Here is a 17228-nt window from a genome sequence, read left to right on the forward strand (position 1 = left end):
GAAGTTAAATTTTGCAGCTGAAAGGTCAGGACAAGACTTAGTATGCTTAAAGTATACAGATCCAAACTAAAGATTAGTGTCCCACAACTTTTTGAAAACAAAAAATTCAATTTTTAATATAAGGCAATAGGGGAGTTATCATTTTTTTAATTAAAGAAATTAACATTGGCTCTAGTATTAAAGATTAAAGATAAACTACAAGATGGTTTTTATAATAAAAAATTGGTTATGGGCATATTTTATTTATTATTTTTTTTATTTTCAGAAGTACTTTTTGACATTATATTACAGGTTTTTCCCTAATATATTCAATTTCATATATTACTATAATTATCAAAGTTAGTTTTAAATTTTTATTTTGTTTTATTTTTAATTCAACTATTTTATTAATTTTTTTATCATAACTGTTACCCCTAACCCTTACCCTCGGACGGTAACTTTTTTTTTATAACTATTTTTATTTTCTTAGTCATTATTTGTATTTTATTTTTTATTTTTACTATCATTGGTACTCCTAACCCTCGATAGTCAGTAGCTTTATTTCTTTTGTTTTTATTTATTATTACATTCTGGTGTAAGTTTCAAATTATGACCTCATGGCCACCCTTTAGCCCCTTTGCTGCTTATGGCCCTCAAGGGGGCAACTTGGTCCACTTTGGGAAACTCTGGTGTAGATGAATGACAGTGCAAGTTTATAAAACCTGAAAAACTTTCCAAAGTTTAATAACAAAAAACTGGAATCTTAGTTGTTCATATTCAGTTAAAGTTAATTTAAAAAAAAAAATTGTGTCATTACTTTTATAGTGATTCTCATTTTTTGACATTTATTATGGTTTTTTTTTAACTTTAAGTTCTGTTTTTATCATCGAACTTAATTTTAAAACTTTTAAAAATGTTCAATATAAAAATACATAGTTTGAACACAGAAATTGATATGAGCTTAAGAGATTGATTACTGTATACCACAATAATATTTGCAGAGTTATTATATAATTCACATGAAAAATTCAAGTACAGCTGTTTTTATGTTAAAATACTTTACAAAGTTTCATTGACAAAACTTTATAGTATAGTCTTATCTATAGTTTTGATTTAAATGAGTTTGTTTTCACACAGAGTTGTTTTTTATAAATTACATTATAAAAATAACATTACCTTAATAACTTTAACATCTTATTCAGTATAATTTTGTAAATAATGCGCATTACAAATAACAATAGTAAAGTTAATCAAATACTTATAGTGAAAAGTTCTTTTTTTTTTAACACGTCAAAATAAAGTCAAATTTTCTTGCGTGTTAGAAATTTATGTACAAAACATGTTATAAACTATGTTTACCTACATTTGTTGAATAAAAAAAAGTTTAATTTATAGCTAGCTTTTTCAACAACATAAAAATAAACTTTACTTAACACAGCATTGTTTTTTAGGAAAAAATAACACTTCAGCTTACAAAGTTTTTACTTAGACACTCTTTGCAGCTTTTATATAAGAATGTCGAAATTGGCAAAGCTCATTCAAGATCAGTTTCGCACTCCGCTGCAGGAGCTGATGAAGACCCTGAGGCACAATTATGCAAACGACGGAGGGTACTTCCCCAGAGCGAGAGGGCTTTTCATCCAGATCATCAGAATGAACGAGATCAAGCATGGTTAGTTGGGAGTAAATAGAATTATTTTGTGAAAATAGTGGTTCTTCTTGAAAAACTAATTGAGTTTTTTAAAGAGAATTATAATTGTTTTTTAACAATTAATTTGGATTGTTTGTTCACAAGTTACTAATGATATATTTTATTAACATAATATATAATGGTTTGTTAGGAATAAATATAATACTTTGAGTATTAAAAGTAGTAATATAATGGATTTTGAAAAGTGATTAAAATGGTTTGTCAATTAGTTGGGAAAAGTATAGTTTTATTAACCAACTGTTATAATGGTTTGTGAAAAGTAAGTATTATGGTCTTTTAAAATTTGACATAGTTTTGTGTATAAAAGCAAATTTAAATATTTGTTACAAGTATCAAGTTTTGAGAAATAGTTATGTGTTTTTTTGTTAAAACTTTTTTTTTTCATTACAATAAGGTTTACATAAAGTTGTGTATTAAACAGAGTTTGTTTATAACTATAATATGTTTGTTTGATATTTTAACTGTAAATCATAATTAACAAATTTAATATGTTTTTTTTGTAAGTACATTATAAACATAGTTGTTTTTCAATAATGTAATCAATAAAATAGTTGGTTTAAATTTGATACATTTGGTACTGTTATAAAATTTGTACACCTATACATATCAAATTTTACCACATTCTTCAAGTTTACATGTGATAAAGTTCACATTAAGCACTGTATATAAAAAAGTTTGAAATTATTTCCTTAATTTGTTTTATGTTTGGAATTGTTTTTTATAATGAATAAATTAATTATATTTTGTTTAATGTAATGTTTAAAATTTTTAAATTGTTTTGTATGTTCGAAATATACTTTGTATTAAAATTTATTTTAATTTCTTATTGTTTTATTAAGTTTTTTGTTTAATATTTATTTCTATAATAATAATAATTATATAATATAATAATAACTATAATAATATTATTTTATTCTAATATAATCTTCATATTTAGTTAAGGCCATAGGGGGGGGGGGGTAAACCATGTTTTTTACAAGTTTATCTGATTTTATAGAGTTTTTTCTAAGCTTTAAGATGCTTTTTATCGTTTTTAAAAATTCAAAATATTTTTTTAGATATGACCAGTCAAAGTCGGGCCGCATAATAGGTTCCCTATGGGAAGGGATACTAAAACAGCGGAAAAAGACTATTTCATTTAAAATCTATCTCCTACATTTTTCAAGCAATCTTCTTCAAACTTTCACAGTCTAATCTTTATACAATAACAAAAAAACGTTACTTTGGAATTTAAAAAAAAAAATTGTAAAAATTTTTTTTTTTTTTTTAAAAACTTTTTTTTTTTAATTTTTGTGATAGAATTTTTACTTTTTAAAATTACTTAAATTCTAAAGTAACGTTTTTTTCTTTTATTATAAGGAACGTTTCCTGAAAATTTGAAGAAGATTGCTTGAAAAACAAAGGAGGAGATAGATTTTTAGTGAATTTTAAAATTTCCAAGAAAATTGACCCCGAAAAATTTGCGGTCCATACGTTTATATTGGAAAATTTTTACAAAAAATTAAATATCTTAAAAGTTAAATTATATTTTTGAATTCTATAAAAACTGGCTTGTAGTTTGTACTTAAAGCTTTCATATAAAAGCCAAACTTAATTTTTGTAAAAAAAAATGTTGGACCCCCCCCCTGTGGCCTTAAACTTTAATAATGGTAATATAGCATTAAGACGGGTATTCACTATATTCTCAACAAGAAAATTCCGTGCATAAAACTCTTGAAGAACTAGCTTAAAAGATGTTTCAATTTTTGATTTATATTGATCAAAAAGTTTATGCTAATAGAATATTTAAAGTAAACTACTTTTTAGCAATAAACTATTTTATAAGGCTTATTTCATATAAGGAAAAAAAAATCATATTCAAGTGTTTCAAAAAATAGTAAAACCCTTTATATTGACTATAAATCACAATACTTATCTATTACAACAAAAAGTTTTTAAGAAATTGAATGTAAATAATCATTATATAGCTTTACTATAGATAAATGTAGTCATAAATAAAAAATACAAGCTAAATATTTTAAAGTTTAGTTTCAATGTATTATATGAAATTAAATGATGTAGTTTTTGGTACCTTTAAGTAATTATGCTGTATTGGCTATTTTCTTTTGAAAAGACAATGATGAATTATAAGGAAAGTTTTTGATAAAATTGTTTATGTGTGTACAAAGTATTTTTTCTAATTTATTACTTGTCTACACAAAATTAAACTTTTCTTACATGGTATTTAAAAAAAAATTTATTGATTTAAAATAAAAGTTAATTCCATAAATTTAAATTTTGATTTAAAAGTTTAAAGGGGGGTTTGGACATCTAAGATATAAAGGGGAAAGCCATAGAGTTCAGTAGGTACCCTTAAACAAAATAATATTTTACTTATTCTCGAATAGACTTTATTATTTAAACTTATTATTAAGACTTTTTTTATTGTTTTTATTAATAAGTTGTTTTATGATGATGTAAATATGCATATTGACAACAAATATCACAAGAGGCTATACACAATTCATTTTCTCAGGAGACTTTACACATTTGATTTTTACAGGTTTTTTGACTGTTTTATTTTCACAGGTTACTCTACACGTTATATTTTCATCAGAGGCTTTCACGTTTTATTTTTACTGAATTACTTTACACGTTTTATTTTCTCAGGATACTTTACACTTTTCATTTTCTCCAAACACTTTACAGGATTTATTTTCACAGGATACTTTACACGTTTTATTTTCACAGGAGAGCTGGTGGGCACGGACGACCTTGGCAACCGTTACTACGAGAACAACAGGTACTTCCTGGGCAGGAACCGGTGGGTGGACTACAACACGAGCAACTGGAAGGACAAGTGGGACTTCAACGCGTCCATGGTCGCCCCAGAGTGGCACAGGTTGATAATTTTTTTAAGGTAGAAAACAAGGATTATTAGTTAATTTGTTAAGGAAGGGTAGTTGTTGAATATTCAAATGGTTTAGTAGGCAAGGTTGTGACTTTACCTGGAAAAACCTGGAATTTTGAACAAAAATCAATAAAAAACCTGGAATTTTAACAATTTTCACATGTTCAGTAGTAAATTTTCAGTTTGACGCAAAAACTCTATCGTATAAATAAATAACATTTGTCATCATCAAAATTTGTTTTTATAAAGCAACATATTTAAAGTAGTTTTACAGTATCTTTTTAATGTTATTATATTATTTAACGCAGTTTCTTACCTTAAACTTAAGTTTCAACTAAAAATAGACCCAAAAATGTGTACTTTTAAAAAACTGGATGAAATTTGGAAAGCCTGGAAAATGTTTTTAAAAAACGAGTGGAAACCCTGTTTAGCAGAACGATTGTTTATTTAAAAATTATACTGTCGTGTGAAACATGTATTTATATGATAATTAAACAGTTTGGTGGAAGAGTTAATTGTTTGATAAGTTGACAGTTTGATGTTAGACACAGGTTGTTGTTTGTTAGTTGGATAGATGTTTAACTATTAGATAAATAATTAATTTTATATTTTAGTAGAACAGTTATTTATTCTATAGTTAAATATTTGAGTTGAACAGGTATTTGTTTAGAATTTAATAATTAATTAGAACATGCATTAATTTAATTTTTATTGGAGCCGTTAATTATTTAGTTTATAAACATTTAAGTCATAAAAGTATTTATTAAATAGTTAAATAGTTGACTCGAATTTGTATTTATTCGATATTTAAATATAAAAGACAATGCTAATTTTGCAAAAAAAAAAAACAATTGATCTATATAGTCTTTACTTTCATGCTCATTTCTTTGGAATAAGTTTTAGCCCGACTTTTATCTTTAATATATAGGGTTTAGTTAGCAAGCTTTTTTTTCTATTTTATTAGTGTTTAAGTATTTTCTGCAGTAATAATGAGTTTATATTGTGTTTTATATTATAATCAGCTAATAAACTGTCTCAAGTTAATGAGTTTTACTAGTTCAGCTATATGAATAATACTGTTTGATTACAATAAAGTACTTAATGAAATATTAGATTATATACTAATCAAGTATAAACATTCAAAATTAGTACTAAATGCAATCAAATTCTTTCTTAAAAGTTACACATATAGTTTATAGCTTAAAAAACTTTTTATTTGTTTTTTATAGTTTCATTTATGTTTTGTTTATATAAAATATTTTGAAATAAATTTTGTTACTAATCCAAACTATATTGAAAAAATTAAATTCTTATCAATGTTTCAAAAACTGAGGTTTTTACTTTTTATGAAATCGCTTTATCGCTACTTACTGAGAGATTGTAAAAAAATATTTTATCTTCCATGAAGTTCAACTAACAAATAGTTTTACTTTTTAATTTAAAGTAAATGTCAATTGTATAAGTTGAAAGTTTCGCATTATAATTTCCAAGATATAACTAACGAAACTCTTATTTTGATTTTCTTTTTAGATATTTATTTTAAAACTTTGTACTTACATTAAAGCCCACCATGGTTTATAATTGGAATATATAAATAATAATGTAGGTTTCTTAATCAAAATGATGCTTGTTCAACGATTGAAGTTGCTTATTTTATGTATTTTTGTATTAATTTTGCACAAAACCAGTTGGTGTCATCAAATATATAAATAGTGCTAACAGTTCAAGCATTCGAAAAACTGAACTTACAAAGCTTGTTTTATTTAATTTTTGTAATACTTAAATTTGAATATTTTTTTTCAAATCACAGGTGGCTCCACCACATGACCGACGACGCGCCGTCGAAAAATCCCCCCACGCTGAGAAAGTTTCAGATGAAGCACCAGAAGAACTTGACCGGAACTCCGGACTGCTACGTTCCCTACTCCACAGTCAAGCCCAAGATCGAGAGCTGGAAGCCCGAATAAACCGTACTTGGAAAATTTTAATAATTTAGGTGCCTCTATGAGGTATTGATAAAAATATAAATTTTTAAAATGTTTTGTCTTCTTTCTACTCGTATGGCTATCACAAGTTAAATCTATAAAGGTGAATCAATAAATGAGTTTTTAATTGAAAAAATGTTTTAAATTTAGGCATCCTCATAAGCATATAAAGTTTTGATTAAATATTTATTTAAAAACTACTTAGTCTACTGGTGACTTATGATATTAAATATTTAATTTCATAGTTTTCAATTTAGTTTTCAACATTGCGAATTTTGGAATAAAGTTTTTTTTTTACCTGGTTTTTTATTCTGCTAATTTTCTGAATATTTCAAATAAACTTATATCATTGGGTTTTTGCGACAAGTCTTTTAAATTTTTTGTGTTTATGAATTCGTACTTATTTTAATGATTTCAAGTATATAATAGTTATATAGAAACTCAGTAATGTTTCATAAACAATTTTCTACTAGTTTGTACCTATTTGCTTTATTATTAATTTTAAGCATTAAAAAATTATTTAAATATACAAATATTACTTACTATATTAAATTACTTACTATATGTTGTATTAAAAGTCTAATTGATGACAATTGTATTGATAAGGCCTTGAACCTTATATGCAGTTAGAACTGTTTTATTTTTCTTAATTTTTAAAAAATAAAGGTTTTTTTTTAATTCCGTATTACTTACTTAAAAATTTTTTTCAAGTAACATTCTAAGAATGAAAAGTTTAAAAATACTATATTTTAAACTTTATTATGAAGTGAGCAATTGAATTATTATTTAATATTGATACTTTTAGTTTAAGGTTACTAAATTTAAGGCATTAAATGTTTTTAAATTAACAACTACCTCTTTTTAGGTAACTTAACAGTTGTTTAAATCTTTTTTAAATGGAATCAAACATTAATTTAACCTGTTAAATTTTGACTACTTAATTTTATTGAAAGTTTGAACTTTTATATACCAATTAATGTTTTGCCTACTACTGGGTTGCCATAAAACCAGGAGTTTAAAAAATTAAAAGGAAAGATATTGTTTTTTTTTTACATTTAAAACAATGCAATTTAGTTTAGATACGAAAAATTTATCATTAACAATTTTTTGTGCTAAATACAAATTCATTTTAAGCATAAGTCTGCTATTTGCTTGATCATAAAACAAACAAAGTGATTATGAAAAACTGAAATTCTTAATAATTGCAACAGGGCAGAGTTACAATAAGTTATTTGAAAATTTATTCCAGGTTTCTGAATTTCTTCCAGATTTTTTTTCAAGTACAAGTTTTTGTTTCCATCTTTAGCATAAAAATAAATTTAAGGTAAAAAACTGTCTTAAACAGTATAAAAATACTAAAAAGACAATGTAATGCTACTTTAAATGTGCTTCATATTAAATATAATTATTTTACTCAATACAAATATATTTCAAAAAGTTTTCATCAGTGTGATACAGTTGTAACAAAATAAAAATTTTAACTTATTTATATCCGAACTTATTTAATCCAGCAGAAAATTAAAAAAGTTATTGAAAATTCTTAAAAATAAACAGAATTAACTAAACAAGGATAATGAATAATCAAATTATTTCTGCTTACAGAACTTTGGTTTGTTAAAACAAATGTAGATGGCTTCATTTTTGATTAGGTCAAAATTCTTTTTCAACTCTTAATATTTTGAATCTCATTTTATTATAACTATATCTCATTTTGTTACAACTGTATCACACTGATGAAAACTTTTTGAAATATATTTGTGTTGAGTAAAATATTTTTATTTAATATGAAGCACGTTTAAAGTAACATTACATTGTCTTTTAAGTATTTTTATACTGTTTAAGACAGTTTTTTACCTTTAATTTTATTGCTAAAAATGGAAACAAAAACTTGTACTTTGAAAAAACCTGGAAGAAATTCAGAAAACCTGGAAGAAATTTTCAAAAAAAATTATGGCAACCCTGCACTGTTGCAATTTTTAAGAATTTCAGTTTTTGATAAATACAAAATGGTTCCTGAAAGTTTTTCGCTACATTTTACAATACTAGTCTACTGGAAGAAATCACAAAATAGTTTTAAATGATTGGAATTGAAAAACGTCATTACTATTTTTTGCAGAAGAAAAATATTAAAATCATCCAATTCAAAGTATTCATTATTTTTGGTCCCTGCTAAAATGAAAAATAAATATAATTGAAGAAATTACAGGCCAACTCGTGCCTTTTAGATTTTTAGTAGTCAATTTAAAAAAATAAAGCTTCTTCAAGTTTCTAGTTCACAATTCAGGCATATGATGTTCTAATAATGTCATGCGAGTTTATGATAACTGCTTTATTTTAATATAAATTTCTTAAACTTTTAGTAGGAAATTTTTCAGTATACACCTTTATTTTCAGTAAAATCCTATTAAAATTCAATAACTGGACATTTTGTTTCAAAGAGTGTCAATTTTGGTAAAATATAATGTATTTAATATTATAAACTTACTAAGTATTATCAAGTGTTTTTAATTGTTCATCAATTGGAACCAGTTTAGAAACCAATCATTAAAGTCTAAAAATGAAATCTTATTGAATCAGAAAGTAGTTTTATTATATAAACTATAGTTCAGAGAACTTATATTTATACCTTAGAAGGTGTTAAATTAAACTTTTCATTAATTACGGACAGTTAAAGTTTTTAATAAAATATTCTAGTGACTTAATAATAAGTTTTTGAATAGGTAAGTATGTTAAGTTTAGTGTACAATAAACCTAACTTCTGTATCATTAATACCTTTAACTATTAAATCAATAGACGAGGGGAAAGTTATTTCTGATGTTTTTATACCTTAAAAAATATATTGATCATTGCAATACTAACATGCTAACTTAATAATTTTTACAATTTTCTCACTTAAAATAAAAGACCTTTTTAAGAAAGGTTAATACTTTAAGTGCTATATTTAAATAGTATACTAAGTACAACTAAATTAAAATGCTAGTTTGATTGATTTTTATATCCTTTCACACTATCAAATTGAAAAAATCTGAGTCAGTGGTAAATAAATAAGAAAAAATCAATTGGAATTTTAATTCAACAATATATTTTACCAACTAATTTTTTTGCCGTAGTAGTTTCAAAAATTTAAATGAACATATTTTTTTGGAACTTATGTGTGGCATATAATTTAAATTTCTGTACTTTGATAACTATTACAAAATTTTTGACTTCTTTTAAAGCTTTTAGTTATTCATGTTTGTTTTCAGTTTTTGGTAAAACTAAACACATCTTGGATTTTTTAATCTCAGGCCAGTTGTTTGAATTCTCAATTATTTTTGTTTCAAGTTAACATTTTTTAGATATTAAGTTCTTTAGGTTTTTTTTTTGTGTGTTAAATATCAAAGAACAATAATTAATTTAGTTTTTCGTATTTACTAAAATCTTTAAAATTTTATCACAAACTCAGTCTAGTTTTTATTCACTCAAATTGAATTTTTTGTTTTGAAGTATTTCGATTAAAGACGTAGACAGCCCTATAATAAACTAGATGACATAATCAGTTTTTAATGATCTATAAAAGCTAGAACTTCAGTATTGAAATTTCAGAGCAATTAATTTTTTTTTTACTTTAAGCAAGCGGTCTTCACGGTGTGCGACCACCGCAAACTTATCTACAAGTGCGTAAAATTTATTTTTGGTGGGTATTAGGTACACGGAGGTTTGTACAAACTTTTTGCTGTATTCAAAGGATATTTTATTTTTATTTTTACTCAGTTTTAGTGATTTAACTTTAAGTTAAAGCTATTTTCAGCTTTAAATTGAAAACCGTAAATAACCATGAAAAACAAAAGCGTTAAAGCATTCTTTCATAAACCCATTTTTATAATCGCCTACTTGGCAGAATTTAAAAATAACTGACTTCATTTGTTAGATATTGTTGGATATTACTTCATTATAAAATTTTTTTCACTTAAAAAGTTAAGTTAACCATATACTTAATCGCCCACTTACAATTTATTGTACCTAACAATCTTAATTGTAATTTTGCTTACTTTTGAAAACTCTACTTTAAAGAATGACGAAAATATTATTATCCATTTTAGGTTTTTAGTAGATTCACGATCGCTCAAATTCAGAGCAACTAAGTACATTTTGAAATTTTCGGAAAACTTTGACTATATATTAGGAATTTGATTTTTTCCTAACATTTGTGTTTTTTTTTGAAAAAGGTCTTAATTCCTTTTGTTGTTACAAACTATTTTTGGTATCAAAAATTTTTTTACTTTGTACACTTTTGGCTTTTACTTTTTGTTCATACTTTTTCAAAAACAGAGTTTGGCTCCGGCTAGTTTGGTGTTAGTTTAAAGTAGTGATATACCGGACCCACAATTTCGGGTCCGGCCGGACCCGGATCCGGACTTTTTTTTTTAATTAGAGTCCGGCCGGAACCGGATCCGGACTTTTTTTTCAAACTAGAATCCGGCCGGATCCGGATATTAGACAAAAATGGCAATATCCGGCCGGACCAGGATAGTGAGTTCGGTACATCACTAGTATAAACTAGCCAAAGTCAGAATGAGGTTTTTAAAAACTGAAAAAAAAAACTTTATTCCTATAATAAGTAAAACAGCTAACCACAAGGTTTAAAAATTTATGTGTTATTTACAATTGAAAATCTGAAATCAAGTTCTTGAAGAAAATACACTAGAAAATTACAAAATATTGAAAACTGGATCAGCTCAAACTCATTCAAAATCTAAAAGAAAACTAGCCTGAGTTTTTATAAAAAACTAAACTAGCCTGAGGCAGTTCAAAATTTTCTAAAATTCCCAAAAATTTTCAAACTAGCAGGGTTGCCACTATTTACGTCATTAAAACTATCTAGAGTGAGTATAAACAAGCCTGAGTCAGAATGAGGTTTTTAAAAACTAAAAAAAAAACTTTAATCTAATAATCAGTAGAACAGCTAGCAAAGGTTGACAATTTGGTAGTAAAGTTGTGGACTGATTGTGGTACACTTAACTTATTAGTACTACCCATCATAATTAAATCCTACCTTATTTAATTAATATCTAACAAATACTAAATTCTAACTGAGACTACTTTCTATAATCAGACACGACAGTTTTGAGTGATGAATCTTTTATATAAAACACAACAAGAAATACTACCATTTACAAAATTATTAATCACTTTGGTAAAGCTTTAAAAACTGGAAGCTATTTAAATCTATATCAAAAGACTTAAAACAATAAACTGATTTTAAATAAAACTTTTAGTAAACAAGAAACTGTGATATTTTTAATAAACTATTAAACTATAAACCTGGATTAACTACTAAAACAATTAAACACCAGTTAAATTATTCGCTTTTAAAACAAAACACTACTTACAATAAGCATTCACAAAAATGTTCAAGATATTCTGTTGCTTCAAGCTGCACACCAAACTAACTAACTGCTTACCTATAAACTGCCTGTCAGGTTCTGATGTTTTGTTGCATCAGTATTTAGTTTGAAACATTTCGTCATATGATTCTCATTGGCTCGTACATTCAACCGTATTAACTCTAAATATTCTCTGATAGCAACTTTAAACAATAAATAATGCAAGTAATCATTCCAAAGTTTTAAATTTTACTTCATATGTAAAGAGTTGCATTTCTGAAATGTTTATTTCATAGTTTAATAAAAACAAATGTAAATTAGTCACGTGTACAAAATGAGCCAATCACGGTAGGTGTTTAATTTTAACTGACGAAAATGACTCTTATTAATTTACACAGGGTTTGTTTTTGAAAAAATACTTTTCAGTATGCTCTTTTTTACTAACTAGATCCGGGTCCGGCCGGATTTCTGTTAGGATCCGGCCGGACCCGGATCCGGACTTTTTTTTTCAAATTAGAGTCCGGCCGGAACCGGATCCGGACTTTTTTTTTCAAATTAGAGTCCGGCCGGAACCGGATCCGGACTTTTTTTACAAATTAGAATCCGGCCGGATCCGGATATCAGACAAAAATGGCAATATCCGGCCGGACCCGGACCCGGATAGTGAGTCCGGTACATCACTAGTTTAAAGTCACTCAGGCTGGTTTTATTGGTTTAAAGAAAACACTCTGATAACAACATACTTGGACAAATCTTAACAACTTTCCAAAGTTTAAACTATGTTAGTATATATCTCCGTTATAAACTACTATTTTAGATCACATGGCCAAACAATTAGTTTTTAATGAGTTACAAAAACAATAACTATGTTGTAATAAACGTTTACTAAGTACGCACGCACTTTGACGGAATGCACTCATCAGTGACTGATTATGTCGTTTGAATTTCACAAAATAATGAGATTTGTTTGTACCTTTTTTATCAAAATTTGTAGGCATTATTGGGGGATGTTTGAGATAACTCGTGAGTTAAAAGAATCTATTGTAATCTATTTACAGGAAAAAGGTAGTCATTACTTTCTATCGTAATGCGTAAAACTAAAATTTAAAAAAAATTAAAATCGGTAAAAGTACACTAGTTATAAATTTAAATGTTTGTTACCTATACTTATAACAATTTTTTTAGAAAAAAAACAATACACTTAAAATGTAATGCTAATGTAGTTATGCTTCGGTGAAAGAAATAGTATTTAAAAAAAAGTGACTTAGACAAAAATTAGTTAAAGCGACAAGGCTTGCTGTGAAATAAAGCTGAATGCATACGACTACTGTTATTAAAAAAAATCATTAACAGCAATTTATTAACACTTTATTAGCTTTAGTGTTTTCTAAAATATATACAGTAAGGGCTTGGAAACACTGCTTTAGGCTATGTTTGTTATTATTTTTTAATATCTTTTATACTAACTATCTTATAATTTATTTTTTTTGTAAAGAAAACTAGCAAGTTGTAAAAAACTCCTGAGTATTCTAAAATGGTTAAAAGCTATTAACAATTAGCTTTTTGAGAAAAAAAAAATTTGTGCAGACATATCACGATATTTTCAACTGCATATAAAATATTTCTTTTGGTGAGTAAAAAAATACATATGCAGTATTTTTATCTATATTGAAAAAAAATTACCGACGTATTGACAATTTCAAACTTTTTAAAACTTTGTTTCTAAGTTAGCATTGGCAAACAGCGTATATTTTAACAACTTAAGTGAATTGAAAACTCTTACTTTTACATTTACAGATATAGATCAAACTTATTTTTGATACTGACGCTGTTTCAATTTTGAAACTTTGTAGATTTAAGATATATGTTGTTAACAATTTTTTTTAGTAATGAATTAGCGTATGCTAGTAAATCATTAAATACATAACATATTAAGCTCTTTTAAAGTTTGTTTTAAATAATTAGTAAGCATTTTACAAGATAGAAATTTAGAAGACTAAAAAACTCTCAGCCTTTTTTTTATTTATTCAATATGTACATTAAGAAAATGATCTAAGAAACTAGGTATCTGAGTAAATGTACTTTATAAAAAAGTTACTTCTTTAGTGTTTATATTGTGCTAACACAAAATATTAGTGTTTTTTAACAGATATCAATATAAGTTTAACAAACACCAAACAAAATTGAAGTTTTTATGTAAGTAGTAGTAACTTCAAATTTGAAATTTCACAAGTAAAAACGAAAAATCACAGCTATAAAAGTAACTTTACTATAAAAATACAAACTTTTTTTTAGGCTTTCAGAAGCTGTTGCACCTAAATTTTTCAAAATATGACTTGCTACGAAATTTTTGTGTAAACTACATTTGTGGTTTCTAAAGATGTTTATGTCGTAATTATTGTTATTACTCTGAAAAATTTAGAAAAGTGTTGTTACTGTTTTATGTTATTGGTTTCTGTCTAAAAATTTACAAAACACTAAGTTTTCAATCGCTTTCCAACGTGGCCTTAAATTAATTAAACGAAAACCAAATACGAAACCGCTGTTTTTTTTGAGCTCAAATGTTTGCTTGGCACGAACTCTGTTTGCACAAAAACATCAACGGCCAACTTTCCAACCAATCACCTTGCTCGAACCTTGAACCGTTGCCTTTTTATTACACTCGTTTTTCATTGGCTGAAAACCTCAAGTCACTTAAACAAACACTTCACCGAGCATAAAAACTTCGATTTAAATCCAACGCGTTTCATTTTCAAACTTCTGCAATGAACACGCTTCTGACAGTTGTTCTACTGGTGGTTTCCCGCGCTTGGGGTCAAAACTGCCACCAGTGGAGCGTCTGCAGCCAGCAGCCCCCTGCCGACCCCGCGAACCCCGTCAAACTGGGGAAGATGGGGCCCAGGGGGGAAAAGGGGAGCCCCGGAAAGGATTTGTCACGTGAAGTTGAGAATCTGGTGGCAAAAACTTTGATGCTCGGCTCGAAAACGCTGGAGCTCAACAGAACCTTGTCGGCTCAGAGCGCGAAAGTTCATCGTCTCGAGCAAAGGAAAGGTAGTGGATTTGTTTTCAGCTGGTTTTTGTTTTGTACGGAGCTGATTCACAGTTAAGGTTTTGTTTTTAGTACTTATTTGTAGTATGTTTTTCATCAATGCCAATATAAAAGAAACGGACTAAACATAAAACTGAAGTACTGCTACATTCTAAGTATTTTCTAGTTTTTACAAAAAGTAATTACCTATACAGTTTTCGATATTTCCTATGTGTTTGAAACAATTTTAGGTGAAATGAATGAAATAACTACAAAACAAAGCACACAAATACAAGAAATAATGCAAGCATTAGCCAGGCATGAAGAAAAAACTAGTTCATTAATTAACATCACTTCAAGTATGCGGTTTTTCTTTATATAATTTATTTATCATACACTCATAGATTAAATTACATATTCGTTAAACTTTTATAAGCATGACTAATAGCTCTTTGATAACTGTCAACATTACAGCAAAGACTTTCATTTTTCTGCTGAAACAAATTAGTTACTATTTTTTTACTTTCTCAGCTCAATTGGCGATTCAAGCAAACAAGTTGGAAACTTTAGAAGAAGTTATCAAAAACCAAACGAAATACATAAAAACAGTGCTTAAGTCCAAAAAACGTAATTCGGGTTTATTTCAGGCATATTTATGAGAAATTTCGTAATCGTTTGACCATTAAATTTTTGCTTTAACTTTGAATTTTTATTTTAACAGAATGCAGGCTGCCAAGCATAACGCACACCGCGCACCGAACACCAGGAAAATTTGCTCACAACAGCTCAGTTGAACTTTCTTGTGCAGATAACTTCTTACCTGTCGGTTTGACGAGAAGAAATTGCGACTCGGGTAGCTGGTCACCTGGTTTCTCCTCACATCCCTTCGCCTGCAAAGGTGATTTTTATTGCATTTTTTGCAATAACTTACAGTGCGTATTGTTTTATGGACTTAAGTAAAAAAGGGGTAACACTGTTTTTTTTTGTAATAAGAAATAAAAAAAGATTCGGTTTTGTAAAAAAAACTTTTTGAAATCAGCTGATCTTTAAAAGAAGTAATTTTACTTGCTTTGCTTTTAAATATTTTTATTAGTAACTTTTTAGTAAATCTTTTAAAGTCTAAGAACTGGTTTTGTTAAAGTTTTTCTCAAAAAAAAAACGACAACACTTTCAGAGTTATCATTTTTCATGGGATCTTATGATTCTGCCAACAAAACTTGTAGGGATTTTGGAACAACTCTCATCTACAAAGACATAGAAACTACTGAAAAAAGAAAGTTGGTTACTAAGTATTTCGTGCTCTTAAAACTTATATTCTGTGTAGTAAACTATATAAAAGTTTTTGTAATTCAACGTTAGACTCTAAAGTTTTAGACAACAACTATAGAAAATTAAAACATTTCCTCAGAGTATATACGAACTTTATTTGACTAACGGGGTATTTATGTTCTTATTAAACAAAGTCATATTGAAAAAGTTGTTTTATTTCAACAATATATATTTTTCATCACTCTGCAACAAGTTATAAAATCAATTTTTTAAAACAAATGTTTTGTTGATTTTTTTTTAGTATTAATATAAACAAACAAATTTTAGAGCCATCTGCAGAAAATACGGAACAGGTAGAGGTACTTGGACGGGAATAAGGAGATCAAGTGACGGAATATGGAGGTACCCCGATGAAAAGATTCAAAAAGATGATTTTCAACTGGATTGGATGCGTGGATATCCATGGAAAAACCTGACCCTTTTAAACACGGTTCTATGATGATATATTGTTATGAAAGTTATGATTTTGGTAAATTGTTTAACGACCCAGAGTCATATAGATTTGCTTTTTTGTGTCAAAATTAAAATGTTTGAATATATTTTCACAACTTTTATGGTTTCTCTTGATTCTTATCAATTTTTGTAAGTAAATTTTTGTTTATATTTTGTACTACGTCTAATAAAATTTCAATCAAAATTGTTTAACACCCAAGCAGTACCTTAGATTACTAGTTTAATCTATCATTGTGTTGCTTTTTTTTTTTCGTATGTAAAGCTTAAACAATATTGACCTGTAAGTTTAAAGGTTCTTTTATCTTAGTTAAACAAACTACATTAAATTAACGATGAATTTTTTTTAAAATAATTAACTGATTATTCTTCATAATAGGTATCTGATTATTTTTCATAATAGGTAAAAGTAGCAAGTAATGAAAACGAATGTTATATAAATAATTTATAGTTGAAAAATTGATCATCAAAAACTTTCTAGCTTTGTAA

General features: G+C 26.9%; 1 protein-coding gene across 1 annotated transcript; it reads left to right on the top strand.

Moving 5' to 3' along the window:
- The first annotated feature begins 1485 nt into the window (after positions 1–1485).
- On the top strand, positions 1486–6918 carry LOC145834099 (NADH dehydrogenase [ubiquinone] 1 alpha subcomplex subunit 12-like). Its single transcript, XM_082941444.1, has 3 exons — positions 1486–1651; positions 4421–4571; positions 6391–6918. The coding sequence occupies exons 1-3, from the start codon at positions 1495–1497 to the stop codon at positions 6545–6547; spliced, it is 465 nt and encodes a 154-aa protein (XP_082797570.1). The 5' UTR covers positions 1486–1494; the 3' UTR covers positions 6548–6918.
- The last annotated feature ends 10310 nt before the right edge of the window (positions 6919–17228 follow it).

The sequence above is a fragment of the Thalia democratica genome, chromosome 4 (assembly GCF_965202585.1).
Source record: "Thalia democratica chromosome 4, ktThaDemo2.hap1.1, whole genome shotgun sequence".
Taxonomy (NCBI): Eukaryota; Metazoa; Chordata; class Thaliacea; order Salpida; family Salpidae; genus Thalia; species Thalia democratica.